The sequence below is a fragment of the Pituophis catenifer genome, unplaced genomic scaffold (genome assembly GCF_029215685.1).
Source record: "Pituophis catenifer annectens isolate HBS135680 unplaced genomic scaffold, rPitCat1.0.hap2 SCAF_7, whole genome shotgun sequence".
Classification (NCBI taxonomy): Eukaryota; Metazoa; Chordata; class Lepidosauria; order Squamata; family Colubridae; genus Pituophis; species Pituophis catenifer.
The window spans coordinates 48,038,829-48,057,062 of record NW_027256887.1 but is presented as its reverse complement, the minus strand read 5'-3'; the positions used below and the strand labels follow the sequence as shown (position 1 = coordinate 48,057,062).

At 39.6% G+C, this 18,234-nt stretch overlaps 1 protein-coding gene across 2 annotated transcripts in view; it reads right to left on the bottom strand.

The window, feature by feature from the left end:
- The window catches only part of NAV3 (neuron navigator 3), a 227,241-nt gene that overhangs the window by 133,220 nt on the left and 75,787 nt on the right, over window positions 1-18,234 (bottom strand). For both annotated transcript variants that reach the window (XM_070947671.1, XM_070947672.1), the window contains exons 5-6: window positions 17,319-17,502; window positions 1,881-1,949 (exon numbers count right to left, since the gene is read on the bottom strand). In XM_070947671.1, the coding sequence (XP_070803772.1) occupies window positions 1,881-1,949; window positions 17,319-17,502 (253 nt within the window). The remainder of the gene's footprint in view (window positions 1-1,880; window positions 1,950-17,318; window positions 17,503-18,234) is intronic.

The following is an 18,234-nucleotide window of genomic DNA, read 5'->3' as shown; positions in this document are numbered from 1 at the left end:
CAACCAAGGAAATGCAAAGTTTAAAGCAACAATAATTTACAAAAACATACTTTTGATTAGAAGTTTGCAAAACACCCTTATAAATTTATACTGTTGGACAAACAACAACTGTTAATTTCCAGACAGAACAAATTGTGAATGAGACAAGAGAATCCATAAGAAATGAGACTGAAAACCTACGACCACAGGTGCACAACAACTGCACTCTGGTATAGCTCATTTCGTGTTATCTTAGCAACTCAGACAGAATGACTTAATCATGGACTACCCAACTGATAGTTCATTGCCAGTAATGAACTGTTTTTCAAGGAATACACATAATCAACACAGACTGAACACAAAAGGAGGAACCAGGTGTCTTCCTTTAGGAAATAAATGAACTGCAAGTAGTAATTCTAAGTAAGACAGCCACAAAACTTGGCAGAGTGACAGGGTTATACATTGACATCCAGACTATTAAGAGCTGTACCATTTCCACTGAAAATATGTTCTGTTTCTAGCTACTTTTACAGAAATTACACTTGCCTCCAAATACTTCATCTCATTAAAACCTTTTTAAGTGTCTTTGATATGCACTGGAAAAGCACAAATTGTTTTTATTCCAGTACACTTTTAATATTCACCATAAATACCATATCTACACAGATTGACAGGAATTCTTGAGTCAAGGAGTATTTCCTATTCCAGTTTAGACACTTCAGGATCTCAATCTGTTTTACTTGTAGAATGCTTTCGTGCAAAGCCAGAGTCTTTTCTAATAGCTCTTCTTTTAGTGAAAAATGATAATGGAAAACAAATTAGAAGATAGTTGTGCACTTCTATTTCCAAGCCCAGAGACTGCTCTATTAGACACAGGGCTGGTTTCTTTTTGTAGTGTTCCAGAATAAAGTACTAGTACACAATTTTCTCTTCTTTCAGGCTAGGCCAATAAATGAAGAAGATGGGGTTTGGGTTTTTTTTGAGTTGGACGAGAACTCTACTAGTCAATTAACCAAATTTATTTTTTACTGAATATAACGTAAGAACCTACCATTTTGGCTTATTAGTAGGTGCAAAACTGAACATACATAGTTTATTCAACAAACCAAGGTAAAAGAAAAAACAATTAACTGAATTAATGCAATGTGAAAATGTGAAAACCCAACCACTGTGAACAGAATAGATAAGCCTAGAAATGAGACTAACAAACAACTATCAGTTGCAAACAAGATTCTGAAGCACAGCTAATATATATATTTGAAGCCTTTCCCCAACTGTTTTCCCTCCAAAGGAAAAGTACAACTCAAGTGTTAGAGTACAACTTAAAATTCTAAATCCTAGACTTGGATGTAGCCAGTTAGGATGTAAAATCTAAACCTTGTTTGGTACGTGAAATCAAATTACCGCATCTTAGACACTTGCGTATACAGTTTGCAATTGGACACCTTTCATTGAGAGGACCTTATTCTCTAACTGGAAAATTGGTGCTAGTCTAAATTGCTATTACTTCCAGCTAATGCTCATACTGCAGTGATTCAACACTTCTGAAGAACATAAAGACCAAGGCTTCTTCGGTTAAACAAATTTAACCTTCAATTTAAATTGAAGTCAGAGCTTTTGAATATAAATTGCTAATAGACACTGAACAAATCCTTTGAAATATTTATGTTGCGTTGCTAAGCTGCATCATAATGATATCTCTACAACTATCTTACTGTAGATTCTTTACTGTAGTCGTGGCCAGTTTTCCACTAACCAACAAAACATACTGTAAAACCTACATCTGAAATATTATAATGAAATACCTTAATATCTATTGTGGCTCAGAAAATAAAAATGCCAGTGGGCAGTGGCTCTATTAAGCATCACTAGCAAGCAATAAATTAGAGATGTTAACTGACCTAGAAAGCTTTTTTTGACTGGTTGCAATTCCACTGTGATTAGACTGAGTTGTATATCTGGCTGTCAGACTGCATGAGAAGAAACAGAGAAATTGAATTAAAGAATGTTGTTGAATGTGCATAAAAAGCACAAACTTACCACCAACTGATGAGTTAATGCAGAACATGGATAGAACATGAGTAGAAAGCAAAATTAAAGAATCAAATGCAATGTTAATAGACAGTTTCTAAAATACAAATTACGTTGTAATGAGCTGCTCTTCGTACTACTTTAGCTTATACAGAAAGATCTTCTCAAATGTCGCAATTGCTTTAAAACACTTCTGAAATCACTGCAGAATTCTCTACCTGCCCCCCTTTTATGGTCAAGGGACCTTTCAGTGTAGAACTCTATTGTTTATATAAAGTGAAGATTAAAATATTTTAAAAGATATCCATTCAAGAATCACTAATAGACCGTGACTTTTTCAGATCATTGAGAATGTTATATAGCATTTTAAGGCTACAGACTGGGCATATTTTAGAAATGGCAAAGAATTAGTATGACTTTACCCAGCAGCAGGTAGCTATGAATCTTCATTGTAATACTCTGCAGATCATTTTCCAACTATTTAATACATTCGTTGAGTCAGAGAAAGCTATTTAGACTATCAAATCCATTCTGTGCTCAATGTAGGAATCCATCTTATAGCATCAGAAGGCTATGCAAACTCCACTATAGCACACTGAGCAAACTAACTTTGAGTACATTCACCACCTTTCTAAACACTTGGTTCCACGGCCAAAGTGATCGTACTGTTATAAAATAAACCAGTCATCCATAATAATCCAACTCTTACTGCTGTGGAAATATCCTTAGTCAAGTAGATGATTATTTATGTAAGCACATCTCATGCTAGCAACATAGCAAACAATGAGATAGAAAGTTAAAGATGAAAAGTGCTGGGCTAGCATTGACAAGAATGTAATAAACCTAATTGAAAAGTGATGAAAGTGACAAGTGATATGACTTTGATATATTAAACAACCAAGGATGTGATATGAACAGACAATTCATTCTTTGGTCAACTTTTTTAATCGCACCGTATCAGAATGCTGGTTAAAAAAAAAAGTCAAGCTGAAAATTTCACTCTTCTAAAATGTTTTTTAAAGAAGCTGATTGAAATTTGGCTGAGATATATAGAAGGAGCAGGCAGGCAAGGACTGAAGTGGAAAGCAGAAAACTTCTGCTGAGCTTTATCCAGATTGCTTTGACTTAATGCCTAGGGTTGGCAAATTCTGTTTCTATTAGAAATAGTAAACAAAGCAGTGCTATAGTCTAGATATTTAGCATTAAACAAATAGGCAAAAGCTTGGAAAATGTCATGAAAAAATTCATAGGATTTGGCAAAAGAACTATTTAAACTTTGGTATTTTTTTCCCGAAGTAACAGTGCAACAGTAGGAAACAACAGTGAAGAATACAGAATGCAGCTTGATTCAGCATTAATTTGCTTATTTCCTTGAAAAGTCACTCAATCAAAACAAGACAAACGACAAAACCTGTTCCATGACAAACAATTTATATAACTCAGTCACTTTCATGTGATCACATTTCACATCAGCAAAAGCTGACATTTAGTTTCAGTGTAAGAGGTAAGGCATGATTTTCTATATTCTTTTGGGAACAGAAAATGCTTCCATGTGGAATTAAAGCTAAGCAGTAAGGGGATCGCTATGCATTGGAGAAGGGGACTAAAAAAACTGTATTGAGGGTGGTAGAGATATAGCTTATTTTGCAATAAAATAATCTATTTTCAACCTAAAACTCAGGCCATAAAAGCCATAAGGGAAGAAAATATTGATTTTAAACACTACAAATTATTTTTAGACTAGGTTAATGCACTAAATAAATTGCTTAATTAGATTAAAACAGCATGCAGTGCTAATCCCATATGTTAGTAAACTAAAAAGTAGATAGCTTCCTCAATGTAAAAACAAAAATGTTATTTTATCATTTGTAATTATCTATCTATCTAGATTTGAGGAGCAAGATAGACAGTTGAAATGATTATAAAAGAATGTGAGGTAAAGGAAGAATATATAGGTAAAGGAAGAATTGGGAAAATATATAGAATATTGACTGAATTAGGAGAGCAGGCAAAAGGTTTAAAATTAATTTGGGAATCAGATTTAGGAGAAATAAGTGATAATGATTGGAAAAATATTTGGAATAGAAGAGTATGTAAGAATATAACAGTTAGAGTTAAGGAAAATGGATATAAAGTTATATGGAGGTGGTACCTAACACCACATAAATTAAATCAAATAGATAGTAAATATACAAATATATGTTGGAGGTGCAAGAAAGAGGTTGGAACATATGTAGTGATATTGTGATAGTGCACAAAAAATATGGGACATGGTGTTTAGAGAAATTAGAGCACTTTTGAATGTAAATTTAGATATGTCACCGAGAATTGCATTATTATTGCTGGTGGAAAAACAGGATATAAATGAAACAAAAAAGAATTGATTGTAAATTTGATAATGGCAGCTAGATTAGTGATGGTTAAATATTGGGGACGAAATTGGGATATTCAAAGAAATGAGTGGTATAATGAAATTTGGAGTATGGCAACAAATGATAAATGAACAGCAGAAATTAAATTTAAAAAAGGGATGATCAAAGCAAACAATTATAATGAAATGGGGGGGATTTTATAAAATCAATGTTGGTGAAAGGTAAAGGGAATAAACCTATTCAAGAATATATGTTGTTTTGGAGGGGATAAGGGCACAATTAGAATATATTGTATATATATATTATATTATGTTATAGAAGAAAAAATATAAGGGAAAAATGGTCTCCAGGGGTGGGGGTGCACTGTAATATTTGTATTACAGTGCACCCCCACAAATATTACAGAATATTTTATTTACTGTTAATGATATGTCATTTATGACTACTTACAGAAGAAATTAAATAAAGAGAATGATAATTTCCTAATTTGGGTATGGAACAATAGTTTCTTTGAAAGCATCTAATAAATCGATTTCATGTTGAGTCACCTGAGTTCATGGAATTCAGGTTTTGTTTCTTCAAAAAGTATTAACCTTGTAATCCCATTCATGTAATATAAGACAGATAAACACTAGAAATTATCTAATAATGTTACCAATCGCTGGGAGGTAGAATAACAAAAAAATATTTGCTGTAAATTTAAGTCATTAATGTTTGTGTTTAGCTATTAAAACTACTATGCAGAAAAATCCCAATAAAAACTATATTGCTCAGAATTATATACAGAAGTAATAATTTGTTCTATCAGAATTGCACATAAAAGAGTGATAGTGTCACTCTTGTAGGAGACCTACAATGGTCATAAAGATTGTGGGGAGGGTGTTGTTTGAAGTATTACACTCACTTCAGCATGCACCTTTCTCTTTATGGATGTTTTACAACATTCAGCAAATTTTTCTAAGTCTATTTAGGATTTCATCCCTAGAAATACTGGAAAATTACCTAGAATGGAGAGGATTTTAATCTATCTTGATTAGCCTATAAGTGTTGACTGGAGATGTTCTCTCAGGTCCCAAACAAATGGAGATGGAAAATAAACAAAATAATATTTAATAAGGATTTCATCCTGTAACTCAGTACTGTAATTCCTATTTATTATAATAGTACTAATATTTGTTATTGTTTGATGTATCTGTAGAACTAAGAAAAAGATTAAAAGACTGGTATAAAAATCCTTATAATAATTAAACATCCTTGAACTTAAAGAGAATTTTTTTATGGAAAAGAAATTCATTGGCAGAATGTTACTGAAAATCATAACTTTAAAGGAGAAATGAGCAGCATTGTGCAGATCACATTAGAGAAGGGGCGTTGGTCCTACCTGATACGCCCCTTCTCGTTGAGTGGAGACAGCAGCCAGACGTGGGTTGTGCTCATTGGTCAGAGGTTGGACTGAGCCTGTAAAATCTTCTTAAATCCTTCCCCTGTTGCTAAGGTACCCAGTTTTTTTGTCGAAGGAGAAGGAAACAGACTTGGTGTGTGGAAAGAAAAACCGTAAAAACCAGTAAACAACCATGCAACAATACAAAGATATGAAAGACCAGACTGAAAGGACCAGGGTGGGGCTGGCTGCTGTCTCCACTCAACGAGAAGGGGCGTATCAGGTAGGACCAACGCTCCTTCTCCCTTGAGGGTGGAGACAGCAGCCAGACGTGGGACATACCAAAGATCACTGTCCCATTTCACAGGCGGGGACAGTCTGGGCTGAATACCCCTCCCGAGTGACAACACTCTGAAACACACGCCTCCCAAAATCAGCCTCCGCCGAGGCAAACTTATCTAGCTTATAATGTCTAATAAAGGGCGAGGGAGACGTCCAAGTTGCCGCCCTGCAGATTTCGACCAAAGAAGCCTTCGAGGACCACGCCGCCGTGGTCGCAGCACTTCTGGTAGAGTGGGCTGTGACAGAAGCAGGAGGAGGCAATGACCAGAGTTCGTATGCTGTTGTAATCGTCGCACAGATCCAGCGACCCACCGTGGAAGAAGTCACCTTTTGTCCTAAAGAAGACGGGAGAAAGGAAACAAACAGTGATTCTGTCCGCCGAATATCCGCAGTTCTCCGGAGGTAGAGGCTTAGTGCCCGGCGGACATCCAACGTGTGTAAACAGCTCTCCACAGGACCGGAAGGAGAAGGATAGAAATCTGGTAAGACTAGTTCCTGCAAACGATGAAAAGGAGAGTTAATCTTAGTCACAAATGTTGGATCCAATCTGAGGACCACCCGATCTTCATGAAAAACACACAAGTCATTTCTAATGGACAATGCTGCTAGTTCTGAAATTCGACGCGCCGACGTAATTGCAACCAAAAAAGCCACCTTGCCAGACAATAAACGCAAGCTGACCGAATCAAGCGGTTCATATGGTGACCCCATAAGAGAGTCCAGCACAAGAGAAAGATCCCAAGAGGGATACCTATGTAAAGCCGGAGGGCAGAGATTGGTTGCACCTCGGAGGAAACGCCGAATCAGAGGTTGCTGCGACAATGAATGTATGGAATTATACGTTAGGATGGAAGAAATTGCTGCCACCTGTCTCCTGAGGGTATTGGGAGACAGACCTTTGTCCAATCCCGACTGAAGGAATCGAAGAACTTGCAAGACGGAAGCTCGAAGGGGAGAAAAACCTTGGGATGAACACCACGAGGAAAAAGCTCGCCAAGTAGCAGAATAAATCCATTCTGTTGATGCTCGCCGGGAGGCCTGGATGGTATGGATCACATCAGAGGGGATGTGGTCCCGCTGCATAGCTGCCCACTCAACCGCCAAGCGGTCAGCTGAAGCCACTGAGGCTCCGGATGTACAATCGTCCCTTGGCTGAGACAATCTGGGGAACACGGAATCTTCCAAGGAGGAGACACTGAGAGATGCATGAGGTCTGCAAACCATGACCTCCTGGGCCAATGTGGAGCCACCAGGATGATCTCCGCCTGCTCCAGCAGTAGCTTCCGAATCACCCTTGGGATGAGAGGAATCGGAGGGAAGGCGTACAGCAGATCTGGCGGCCAAGGGGAGCGCAGGGCATCCACAGCTTCCGCTTGATGGGAAGGGAAGTGGGAGAAGAAACGAGGTAACTTGTTGTTCTGAGGTGAAGCAAACAGGTCTATTTGAGGGTTTCCGAAATGAGCCGCTATCCTCCGGAATAGGAGCGGGTGAAGGCTCCATTCTCAGTGGTCCAAGTGCTGGCGACTCAGCCAGTCCACTGTCACGTTCGAGACACCTGATATATGGTCCGCTTTCAAGGAGGCCAGATGCCTCTCTGCCCAAAGACCTAGTCTCTTTGCTTCCCGCATCAACAAGATCGACCTGGTACCGCCCTGGCGATTGACGTGCGCCTTGGCCGAGGTGTTGTCGGTCAAAATCAGCACGTGTTCGCCGGACAGCAGATGCTGAAAGGCCCGGAGGGCCAGATAAATTGCCCTCAGCTCTAACCAATTGATGCTGCGGGCCCCCTCCACAGGGGACCAGGTCCCTTGTGCGAAGTGAGTCCCGCAGTGAGCCCCCCAGCCGGATTTGCTGGCGTCGGAAGTCACCGTTATCCGCTGGGGTTCTAGGAACAGACAGCCCTTGGAGAGCGCAGGAGATGTCCACCAGCGAAGGGATGACCGCACTCCCTGTGGAACTGTCACCTTGATCAAGGATGATCCCTTGCCCGCTTTCTGAAAAGGTAAAAGAAACCATTGAAGGTCTCTAAGGTGTAATCTGGCCCATGGGACAATGGAGATGGCCGAAACCATCTTCCCTAGTAGTCTGGAAAGAAACAGAGGGGAAACCCTCCTCTCCCCCATGAGCTTAGCTACCATGGATTTCAAGGCCACCTCTCTGTCTGGGGAAAGGAAAACTCTACCCTGTGACGAATCAATAATAGCCCCCAAATGGAGGATCCTAGTAGAGGGTGTTAGCTGGCTCTTCTCTAAGTTAACAGAGAAGCCGTGTGATGCCAGTGTCTGAATCGTAAGACGAAGATCCGACATGGCTCACTGATGAGAAGATGACATAATAAGGATATCATCCAGATAGCACTGGAGACGAACGGCTTGAAGCCTGAAATGGGCCGCTAAGGCCGCCAAAATTTTGGTGAAACTACGGGGTGCGGAGGAAAGACCGAAGGGTAATGCCCTGTACTGGTAGTGAACCCCAGCATAGTAAAAGCGAAGGAATCGCCTATGAGAAGGGCGAATGGGGATATAGAGGTAAGCCTCCGTGAGATCTATTGAACAGAGGAGATCGCCCCTCCGTACGCCGTCCAGAATTGAAGACAAAGATTGCATTTTGAACCTTCTATAGACCACAAACCGGTTCAATCGTTTTAGGTCCAGAATAGGTCTCCACCCCCTCGATGACTTAGGGACTAGAAAGACCCTAAAATAGAAGCCCTGTCCCACCTGGTCGCGAGGCACTCGCTGAATAGCCTTAATGGCCAATAAATGATTGACAGCCGAGTCCATGCGGACTCGACGATCAACCATGTGGGAAAGAGGACATTGGACGAAAGACATAGGAGGGATGGAAATAAATTCAATGGCCAGTCCAGATGAAATGGAGGCCCGGACCCAGCAATCTGAAGTAGTACCCTCCCAAACCTTGGCGAAGAGGCCCAATCGTCCGCCAATGGGAGGATCCCCCGTACTACTAATGCCGGCGACGGATGGAACGACCCCCTCCCCCTCGAAAGGGCCGCCGGGGACCAAAATTCTTCCCCCTAGCTGGTCTCTCCGGAAAATTCCTCTGCCTAAAATTTAAAGACCCAGGGTAGAAATTACCCGTGTTTCTGTGGGGACCCATTCCCCCTTCCTCCGGACGGAATTGAGAACAAGGAGGATAAGGAAAAACCCAAGGTTCCCCCCGACGGAAAACAGCTGGCAAGACTTTTCTTTTATCTTTGGTCTCAACCAGAAACTTGTCCAGGTGTTCGCCAAACAGTTTTGATCCTGAAAAAGGCACTGAAGTCAGACGCCATTTATGCCTCGCATCAGCTTGCCAATGGCGAAGCCACACTAAACAGCGGGCCGCAATGCAAGAGGCCAGAGACTTACCTGCGAATCGAGTGGCATGCAAGGTGGCATCTGCAGAAAACTGTACCGCAGCTATGATTTTATTCAAGTCCTGTTTCAACCTAGGGTCCTCAGAGGACATCTTTTCCTGTAATTGTTTAAGCCACAGGATAGTTGTCCGATTAAAAAATGATGCGGTGGATGCAGATTTAATGGCCCAAGCCGCACCTAGGTGGGCCCTCTGAAGGACCTGTTCTGCTCTACGCTCCTCAGGACGAAGACCTTCCTCTGGATTACCAGGAATGGCAGAAGAAGAGAGCAAAGCTGCAACAGGGGCGTCAACTGAGGGAACCTGAAGCAGCGACTCCAGGTCCGAAGAAACAATGAAGTTTCTTTTGTCAGTGGAAGTTAGCACCGGGACCGAGGAGGGTGCAGACCACTGCTTCTGGATGACCTCCAGGAAAAGCGGGGGTGTAGGAATAGCTGTCACTGCCTTAGGTTGCTCGGCAAACAGCGGATTCAAAGAGCCAGCAGGTGGAGGAGGATCTGGAAGCAAAGAGGGACCCAGTTGAGCTGTATTTACCGCCTTAAACAGCAATGATTTAAAAAGAGACTGCGGAAAAAGGCCCGTGAATGCTGGCTGATCAGGGGGCAATCCCTCATCCTCCGAGAGCTCTGGCTCCTGGGGTTCCATGTTCACATCTTTAGAGTGATCACTGACCCCGGAAACAGATGGAGAGTCAGAGCCTGCCAGAGAAATGGCATCCTCCATATCAAACCCAGTCAGAGATTCCGCCTGTTCTAAAGGGACTGAACCTGTGGGGGCAGGTCCCGGAGTCGGATTGAAATGGGTAGACAAAGACTGATGTACAGCAACGGAAATCATTCGTTGGATGTCTTCCGGCTGCCAATTCACCGGAGGTGGACCTGGAGCCGGGCCGGCTTCCGCAGAGGCTCGGACCGGAGCAGAAGTAACAGGAGGGTGGATCATTGGGGAAAAGGGGGCGCTAGACCCCACCACAGAACGAACCCCCGCCAAGGGGGCTGATCCCCAAACTTCTGCTGAATCTACGGACATTGGAAAGTCCTGCAAGGATCTTTGATCCGGAGTCAACGAAATTTCTCGTCTCAAGTCCTCAGAAGGCTCTCTGGCTGACCCACATATTGGGGCTTCATTAATACTTTGCCTTTTTGACACCTCAATGGGAGGTTTTCCATGGGCCTTAAGCCCCTTGGAAGGCAGCGAGGGTCGCCTAGTGGAAGCAGGGGCTCGCACCCCGTTGTCTGGTGCCTGAATCTGGCTTTCACACAAGGAGGCCTCCGATTGTTCGCGGACTGTGGCCTTACGGCCATGTCTAGATTTAGATTGAGCCTTAGGCATGACTAAAGAAAGAAACAACTAACAACCAGGAAGGTCAATTAGGGGAATTAAGATCCCACTGTGCACAGGCAAATTACCAGGTCAGCAATAAGGACCAGAGAGGGCAGTAATGTCCACAGATCTAGCCCAAAGAGAACCACTTTATTATGTCCAAAAGAAGGCCCCAAACCCAGAGAGTGCTATTGCCGAGGGAGAGGCTAAGTAGGCCTGCAAACTCCACCCTCCTCTCAAAATGGCGGCCCAGCAAAAAGACAGTAAGAGCTCAAGTTCTCCTGCTACAAAATGGCGCCCCAGAGAACGATCATTAGAGTGCGAGGCTCTTCAGCGGGGCAATTTGCTCTGCTCCAAGCTGCTAGAAGAGGCGCTGGCGAGGACAAGCAAAAGCGGCAGAGGGGAAGCTAAGGAGGTAGGAAAAACAGCCCCTTTGAACTAAAGCCGACAAGCGGCTAAGACAGGGAGCGCACCGCTCTGCTCCCAATACCAGCGCCAAACAGCTGAGCTAATTAAACAGCCGCCGCAACTCAGACCATTAGATTAGAGCCCTCAGAAGACCCCGTGGTATGTAGGGGCTTCGAAAATCAGACAGAGAGGAGGAATAGTGAGAGCCGACAAGCAGCTAAATTGGGGCAGCGAGAAAAAATCTCCACAATAATTAGTGCAGTCAAAGGACTGTCAAAGCCAATGGGGAGGATGGGGCGCGAGGCTCCACAGGCAATAAAGGCTAGGTAAATGCGGTTAATTAATGATAATAGGGCAAGAAGATGCCCCTACCCCCCAAAAGGGGAAGCTGAAAGCTCCACCAGAATTTTTACTAACCCTCTTAGTGGATGTTGATCTCAGCTGAGAGAAAGAAATAAATCAGAAGCTCACAAGAGGCTGCTGGAATTCAGGTTCACTGAAAAAAATTCAACAGTCTAGAGAATAGTCAGAAGGGAAGCCAAAGTCAAAAACACAGAGAATCAATCAGATAGAAATATAACCGTAACTCGATAAGGAGAAAGAGAACACTTTCCACACAACTGTCCAGTCTGATGACTGAGCAAAAAACTGGGTGCCTTAGCAACAGGGGAAGGATTTAAGAAGATTTTACAGGCTCAGTCCAACCTCTGACCAATGAGCACAACCCACGTCTGGCTGCTGTCTCCACCCTCAAGGGAGAAGCAACATGAAACAGTTCATCCTGGTCCCTACAGCAGCCTCCTGAAAGCAGCCACCATTTCGGCAAGGAATTGTGAGTGCGCCACAGGTGGCCACTTCCAGGAGGCAACCACATAGCCCAGTGATGATTAGCTAGCCCTCCTTCCCTAACATGGCATCCAGAGATCCTGAAAAGGTAAGTGTGCAATGGGTGACATGTGAGTGGGGAGCAAACCCAAGGCCTGCCAGAACTTGGCAGGGCAGGATTGGGAGGAGAGAGGCAGAGGGCCCATTCATCAACTTTACATTTATTTATTTTTTGACTCAGTATCACACAGTATTCATGTCAACATAGCCAGTTTCATAGACAATCTGCATCTGATGTTGGATTTGAACTGGAAAGACTAGTTCAGCTTTTAAAAATTCAATCACAATATGCTGGTTAAAGTGGTCATGACAAGTGGTCATGTAGGCTTCCATTTCATAAACAATAACAAGACAACTTTTTCTCACAGAAACATCCTCGCCAACTGAAGTGGAGAAAAGAAAGATGAATACCATGACAAAGTTTCTAGCACATCAGTATTGCCATCTGTTGGAAGCATTACTTTTCATTCTACCTTCACATTTTTAAACCAGAGATGTAGGAAGAGTGAAACAATTGCTTGCTTTTGAAGCAAGAATGTTGTAAAAACAATAACAACAACATCCACCACTGTTGCTCACAGAGTAATGAAATGGAAGACTTAATTTATGACATTATTCTGGCCTACTAGTATGGCTGAACGCATGATATTTTGTACTCAAAGCATAATACATATAAAATATTTTCAAGATTGTTTCCATTTCATGACTTTACTAAACTTGCTAGCTGTTAACATGACAAACTTCACAAAGCTGCTGATCCCATGGATTTTAGCATTCATGTTTGAATCCTGTTTGAAAAACAGTGTATCAACTACATTGAAAAAATGACTTCTAGTTCCACAAACTAAATGCATTGCATATTTAAAGTAATACATAGAAAACTAATGAATTAATCAGATCCATATGAATCTCAAGTTGTTACCACTATGTCTACAGGTCATAATGTTAGTGTATCTATATTTTAGGATTTTGCTGACAGCTCTGTAATCAGTTTCTCTCTAACCCATAAATGTGTGTTTTTCTTTCAGTATGTGGGTAGTTGGAAAGTCATCACATAGTCAGAGAGCTTTTATTTACATATCAGTCTCTATATATTTATCTCTGTTTTTATCTCTGTTGCATAGATTAAATATTATTGATCCTGCCAACAAAGCAGCCAGCTAGTTAAGATTCATATTTTGATGTCTTTGAGGTCTCTTAGAATTATAACTGCCAGGATTCCAAACCACTGTGGTTTCCATTTTCAAATATGATACCTCTGTGGTCAAATTTGTATTTTACATTTCCTTGGATAAACAATCATTTGTGGGAGGTCTTACTTTATGAATCTTCTGCAATTAAGCTGTTAATTAAGCTGTTTAAATGAAAGCATTTTATTTACTATATTTACTATATGTTTGTGCCAGTATACATATCCTTGTTATATAGATATAACAATTATATACTGTAGCTTCACAATTATATAGCTGTGAAGTAATGGTATTTGTGGGAGACGATACACATATAAGGAACGGCAGCTTAAGGGTATAGTTCAAGAAGCCTTCAGATAAGATAGAAAGAGAAGATGTCAAGAAATACAGTTACAAATAAGCTTGCTGTTGTGTTTTTTAATGTTATGCAACATTTTCTCACCATGAGATGGACAGCTGGACAGCTAGACATATCATGATTGCAGTGGGTATCAATCTGGTATATTTAAAAATACTGTATGACTCCTTGATGTATTTCGAGAATGTCTGCTCATGCACAATGAAGACTATTGTTGTCATACAAAGCCGTCAGCTGGTAAAATTCAAGCTCCAAGGGTAGGAAGGCTTTAGTTGTACATACTTTTGTGAATTATAATTCTTAGGACATTTTGGTCAGTATTGGCACATCTGGTAGATTCTTGTATTAAGTGATGGCGTCTGAACTGAATGCTTCATTTCTCATTTTAAGAATGCACGCTGTTGATTATTCTTGAACTTTCTTAATGCAATGAAAAAATTAATTTCATCACAGACATCAGTAAAAGATACACTGGGGGGGGGGAGTTCCTGATTTTAACTTTACAGAAACAATGAATTGACCATTCTCTCTTTTAACATCCAGGATGATAGTGTATCAAAGAAAGATATTTCCAATTATCACAGACATAGTCCTTTGAAAAGCATAGGCTATTTCTATCTATGGTGGAAGCATAAGCATAGTTATGCTTACAAGAGCCCAACTAGAAGCAATCACTAAAAGTAAGCATTTCGATTCCTCATGCATAAGCATAACCACAATGCAAAGTTGTGGTTCATTAATTATTAAATTAAATTACCTGATTTAGAAAAATAATTAAAACCTCATAAAGCATCTTTATTTATCATTACACCTTTTTAAAAAAAGTGCAATATAGTGTCGGCTGGTATATTTTACTTAATTCTAACGTAACCTATTTCCAATAGTATATACATTCGTATAGGTGCTGGTTATACAAGCAAAATATAGGGCCTTGGTAGTACAGTGGTCTAAAGCACCCTGTTATTAAGAACAGCTGTCTGCAATTACTGCAGGTTCGAATCTCGCCAAGGCTCAAGGTTGACTCAGCCTTCCATCCTTTCTAAGGTAGGTAAATTGAGGACCCAGTTGTGGGGGCAATAAGCTGACTTTGTATAAATATACAAAAGAATGAAGGCTATTGCTTAGCGCATTGTAAGCCGCCCTGAGTCTCCGGAGAAGGGCGGCATATAAATCAAATTTAAAAAAAAAATATTCAAATAAACCAGTGTTTGACAACCTTGAGAACTTTAAGCTGTGTGGACTTCAATTTCCAGAATTGCCTGGGCAGGTCATCTGTATACAACGAGCCATGAAAGCCATGAAAACCACTTTGGGCCAGACACTCTCTCTCAGCCTAGCCCATCCCAGGTGCTATTTCTGATCCACACTCCCCTCTCACTCTCTTTCCACCTGGAAGAGGGAGGGAGGGAGGGAGGGAGGGAAAGAAGGAAAGAAGGAAGGAAGGAAGGAAGGAAGGAAGGAAGGAAGGAAGGAAGGAAGGAAGGATTTCTAATGTTTCTTACCAGCTTTCCACAAGGATATTCAACTAGGAAACCAACAGAAAAGTGGAAATTGTTCTCACTCGCACTGCTTTTTTTGCCATCGCATAGTCATTTTGTTTCTTTGTTTAGGTAAGGAAATCTCTCTGAAACAGTGACCCACTAGATCACAGGTTGTGTAATAAAGCTTAAAGTTGCTAAGTTTGAGAAACACCAACATAAACATTATGGGAAATAGATTGTATGAATATCAAAAAGTATATGTTAATGAGGAAACAATTTAATTTGACACATCAATCATTTTAAACGTATAGTGAATGAACTTAAAAGTTCCACCCTCCATTTTTTTTGCATCACTCAAGGGTCCTTTTGATCTCTCCCAACATTTCTGCGCTCCATTTATCTCCCCATTTATCTACCTGGAACTTTAAAAGAAAACCTCGGGCAAGCCAGAGATCATATGTCTTATGATCAAGACTTACGCATATTCTGCCGTGCCCTGAAAACATTTCTATTCCAACAAGCTGGTCTGGCCTAACTCTCCCTTTTTAATTGGCTTTTAAACTGGCTTTTAAATTGGGTTTTAAACCTCTTTAGATAAATTTGGATGTTTTTAATCTTTGAGCCTAAATTACTTAATCTGTTTCTTAATAGTTTTTAACTTCTATATGTATTTGTATTTATTATGGCTGTTCACCGCCCTGAGTCCTTCGGGAGTAGGACGGTATACAAATATGAAAAATAAAATAAATAAATAATATGTAACTGTCCTTTTAAAAGAAACAATTAGTTTAAAAGGCTTTTGTTTTAAAGAATATTGAAGAAATAGTTCATTTCAGGTGGAAAAATATATGAAAATAGTATGGTAAATGGAAAAAATATATATATTCAGTTAGTTTTAAAAAGCAAAGCAATTCCTACAAAACATACATTCTGACATGTATGTTTTGGCTCCACACATTTTAAAGAAAGGTTGATACACTAGGAATTTAAAACCAGCAAGAGATGCGCATAAGAGTTTTGCAACACTCTTTTCTTCATTGAACCATGAACTTAAAGTTCCTAAAACTCTTAATCCCACCACAGTCCAGCAAGTTTGCCACATTACTATTCTATTCACATCACAATCTTTTATATAAATAATTATAAGTAAAGCGAACAGAAAATGTATGTGTTTATTTTTAACACATGCTCTTATCTGAATGATTTCAACGTGAAGAGAAAGATTCACAATCATCATTAAGATTTTGAATGTCACAAAACATAATTTAAAAAATTATAGATTGTGTTATTGCTTAACAGAAAAAGAAATTAGCTAAAAATATATATTCAACCTCTAATTGTATAATTATACAAAACAAGAAATTTGTTTTTGATAGAGGAAGCACTGTTTTGTTATACCAATGATCTTTCCTTTATTTTATAGTTAACTTTCTCTTTCTAAAAATTTGATCGACTAAATACTAGGATACTTAATAGCAGCTCCATTCCTGCCGTCTGATTGTTGTATTTAGATAAGCAATAGCTGGTTTGAATTCACTATGGGGAGCTTCATGATTTTTTAAAAAAATCAGTGAATGATTTTTCAGTGTTTTGTAATCTACCTCTCATACAATATATACCATTCATCCACAGTGGTAACACCCAAACTCCTTTGATGAAAAAACTATCTGAAGAAAAACACAATCACTTCATTTTAGGTTTGAAATAAAAGCAATTTAAAAACAGAGGAACAAAAGACTTTTTTCCGTTATGTTCAGCAAACAGAAATTATGATAAAATTAAGAATTTACTCTCTTTCAAGAAAAAAAAAACAAGATTATCTTTAGTAATCTTTAGTAATTCAGAAATTTAGTAATTCTTTAGTAATTTCAGAAATTTAATGTCTTTAAAATGAGCTTCCTTCAGATGAAGCATTATCAGGCTTCAGTGTAATCAGTGAGTTTCCAACAGCCAGTTTCATCTCATTGTTAACAGGGATGGGGAAGTTAAATGTCTAAAAAAATATCTGAATAATAGTTTATAAACTGTTTTAAGCAATTACAGTTTTCTGAACATTAATAAAAGGCTTCCTTCCACATAAGACTTCATTGGTGTCACAGTTTCAGTTTTGTTTTGCGGAGCTTGAAAAGACTTCTTGCATAAAGAAAGCCATCTCAGGTACAATTTGATTAAGGAACTAATCTGACCTACCTGGACTGCATATCTTGCTGAGTTTTGGACTGGCCACTCTCAGGAGGATTCGGAGAATGAGAGATGTGTTGCTGTAGCTCTACCAAGGACTGATAGTACTGCTGTTGTTGGTGCTGCTGCTGTTTATAACGAGACAAACTGAAAAACAGTCCTAAAATGGCTTTCAAATTTCCATTTCTTATTTCTGCACAGACAAAAAGAAGGAAATGAAAATATCGAAATTAGCTTTCCTTCACAGATGTGCCTAATGGACATTATCCATTGTTTCAGTTCTGCAAACTGCCTTATATTTGAATTTAATATGACAAGATTTTTAGAGATATTTATGATGGAATCTCATGTTTCATATTGGATATTAAACATAAATTTTATATCATATATTGAACTTTTTTAAAGTACTTACTGTCTCATAACACCAATTTATCTACCATAAATATATTCAAACACATATAATAGCACATAATCACTATTCAAAAGGTAACAATTTTGTATAATTTCAATGTGATGATTATTTACATTTGGTGATGTTGGCCAATAATTTCATAATCCTGTAACTAAAGTGGTATTGTGCCTTCCTTCAGCTATATATATAATACTAAATTCTGCTGGACTATTTCATACATTTCTATATTGGGCTGTTTCTGTAGACAATCCAGAACCATTTAGAAGCATACCCAGTCAATTCATGTCTTGGATTATACTGGTTAAATGTGTTTCCAAGCCTAAATCAAAGTGCTGCATACGATTTTTGAAGCTTTTTGTTACTGGAGACCAAGTTACAGATTGCCTTTGTCAGAACTAATCTCTTCACACTTTAAGAATTGCAAGATAAAGAAATTTAACTTTGCAACAAAGAGGAGTTTTCATGTTGGAACCAGTAAAAATCCAATCTCATACTTAATACCTACACATTTAT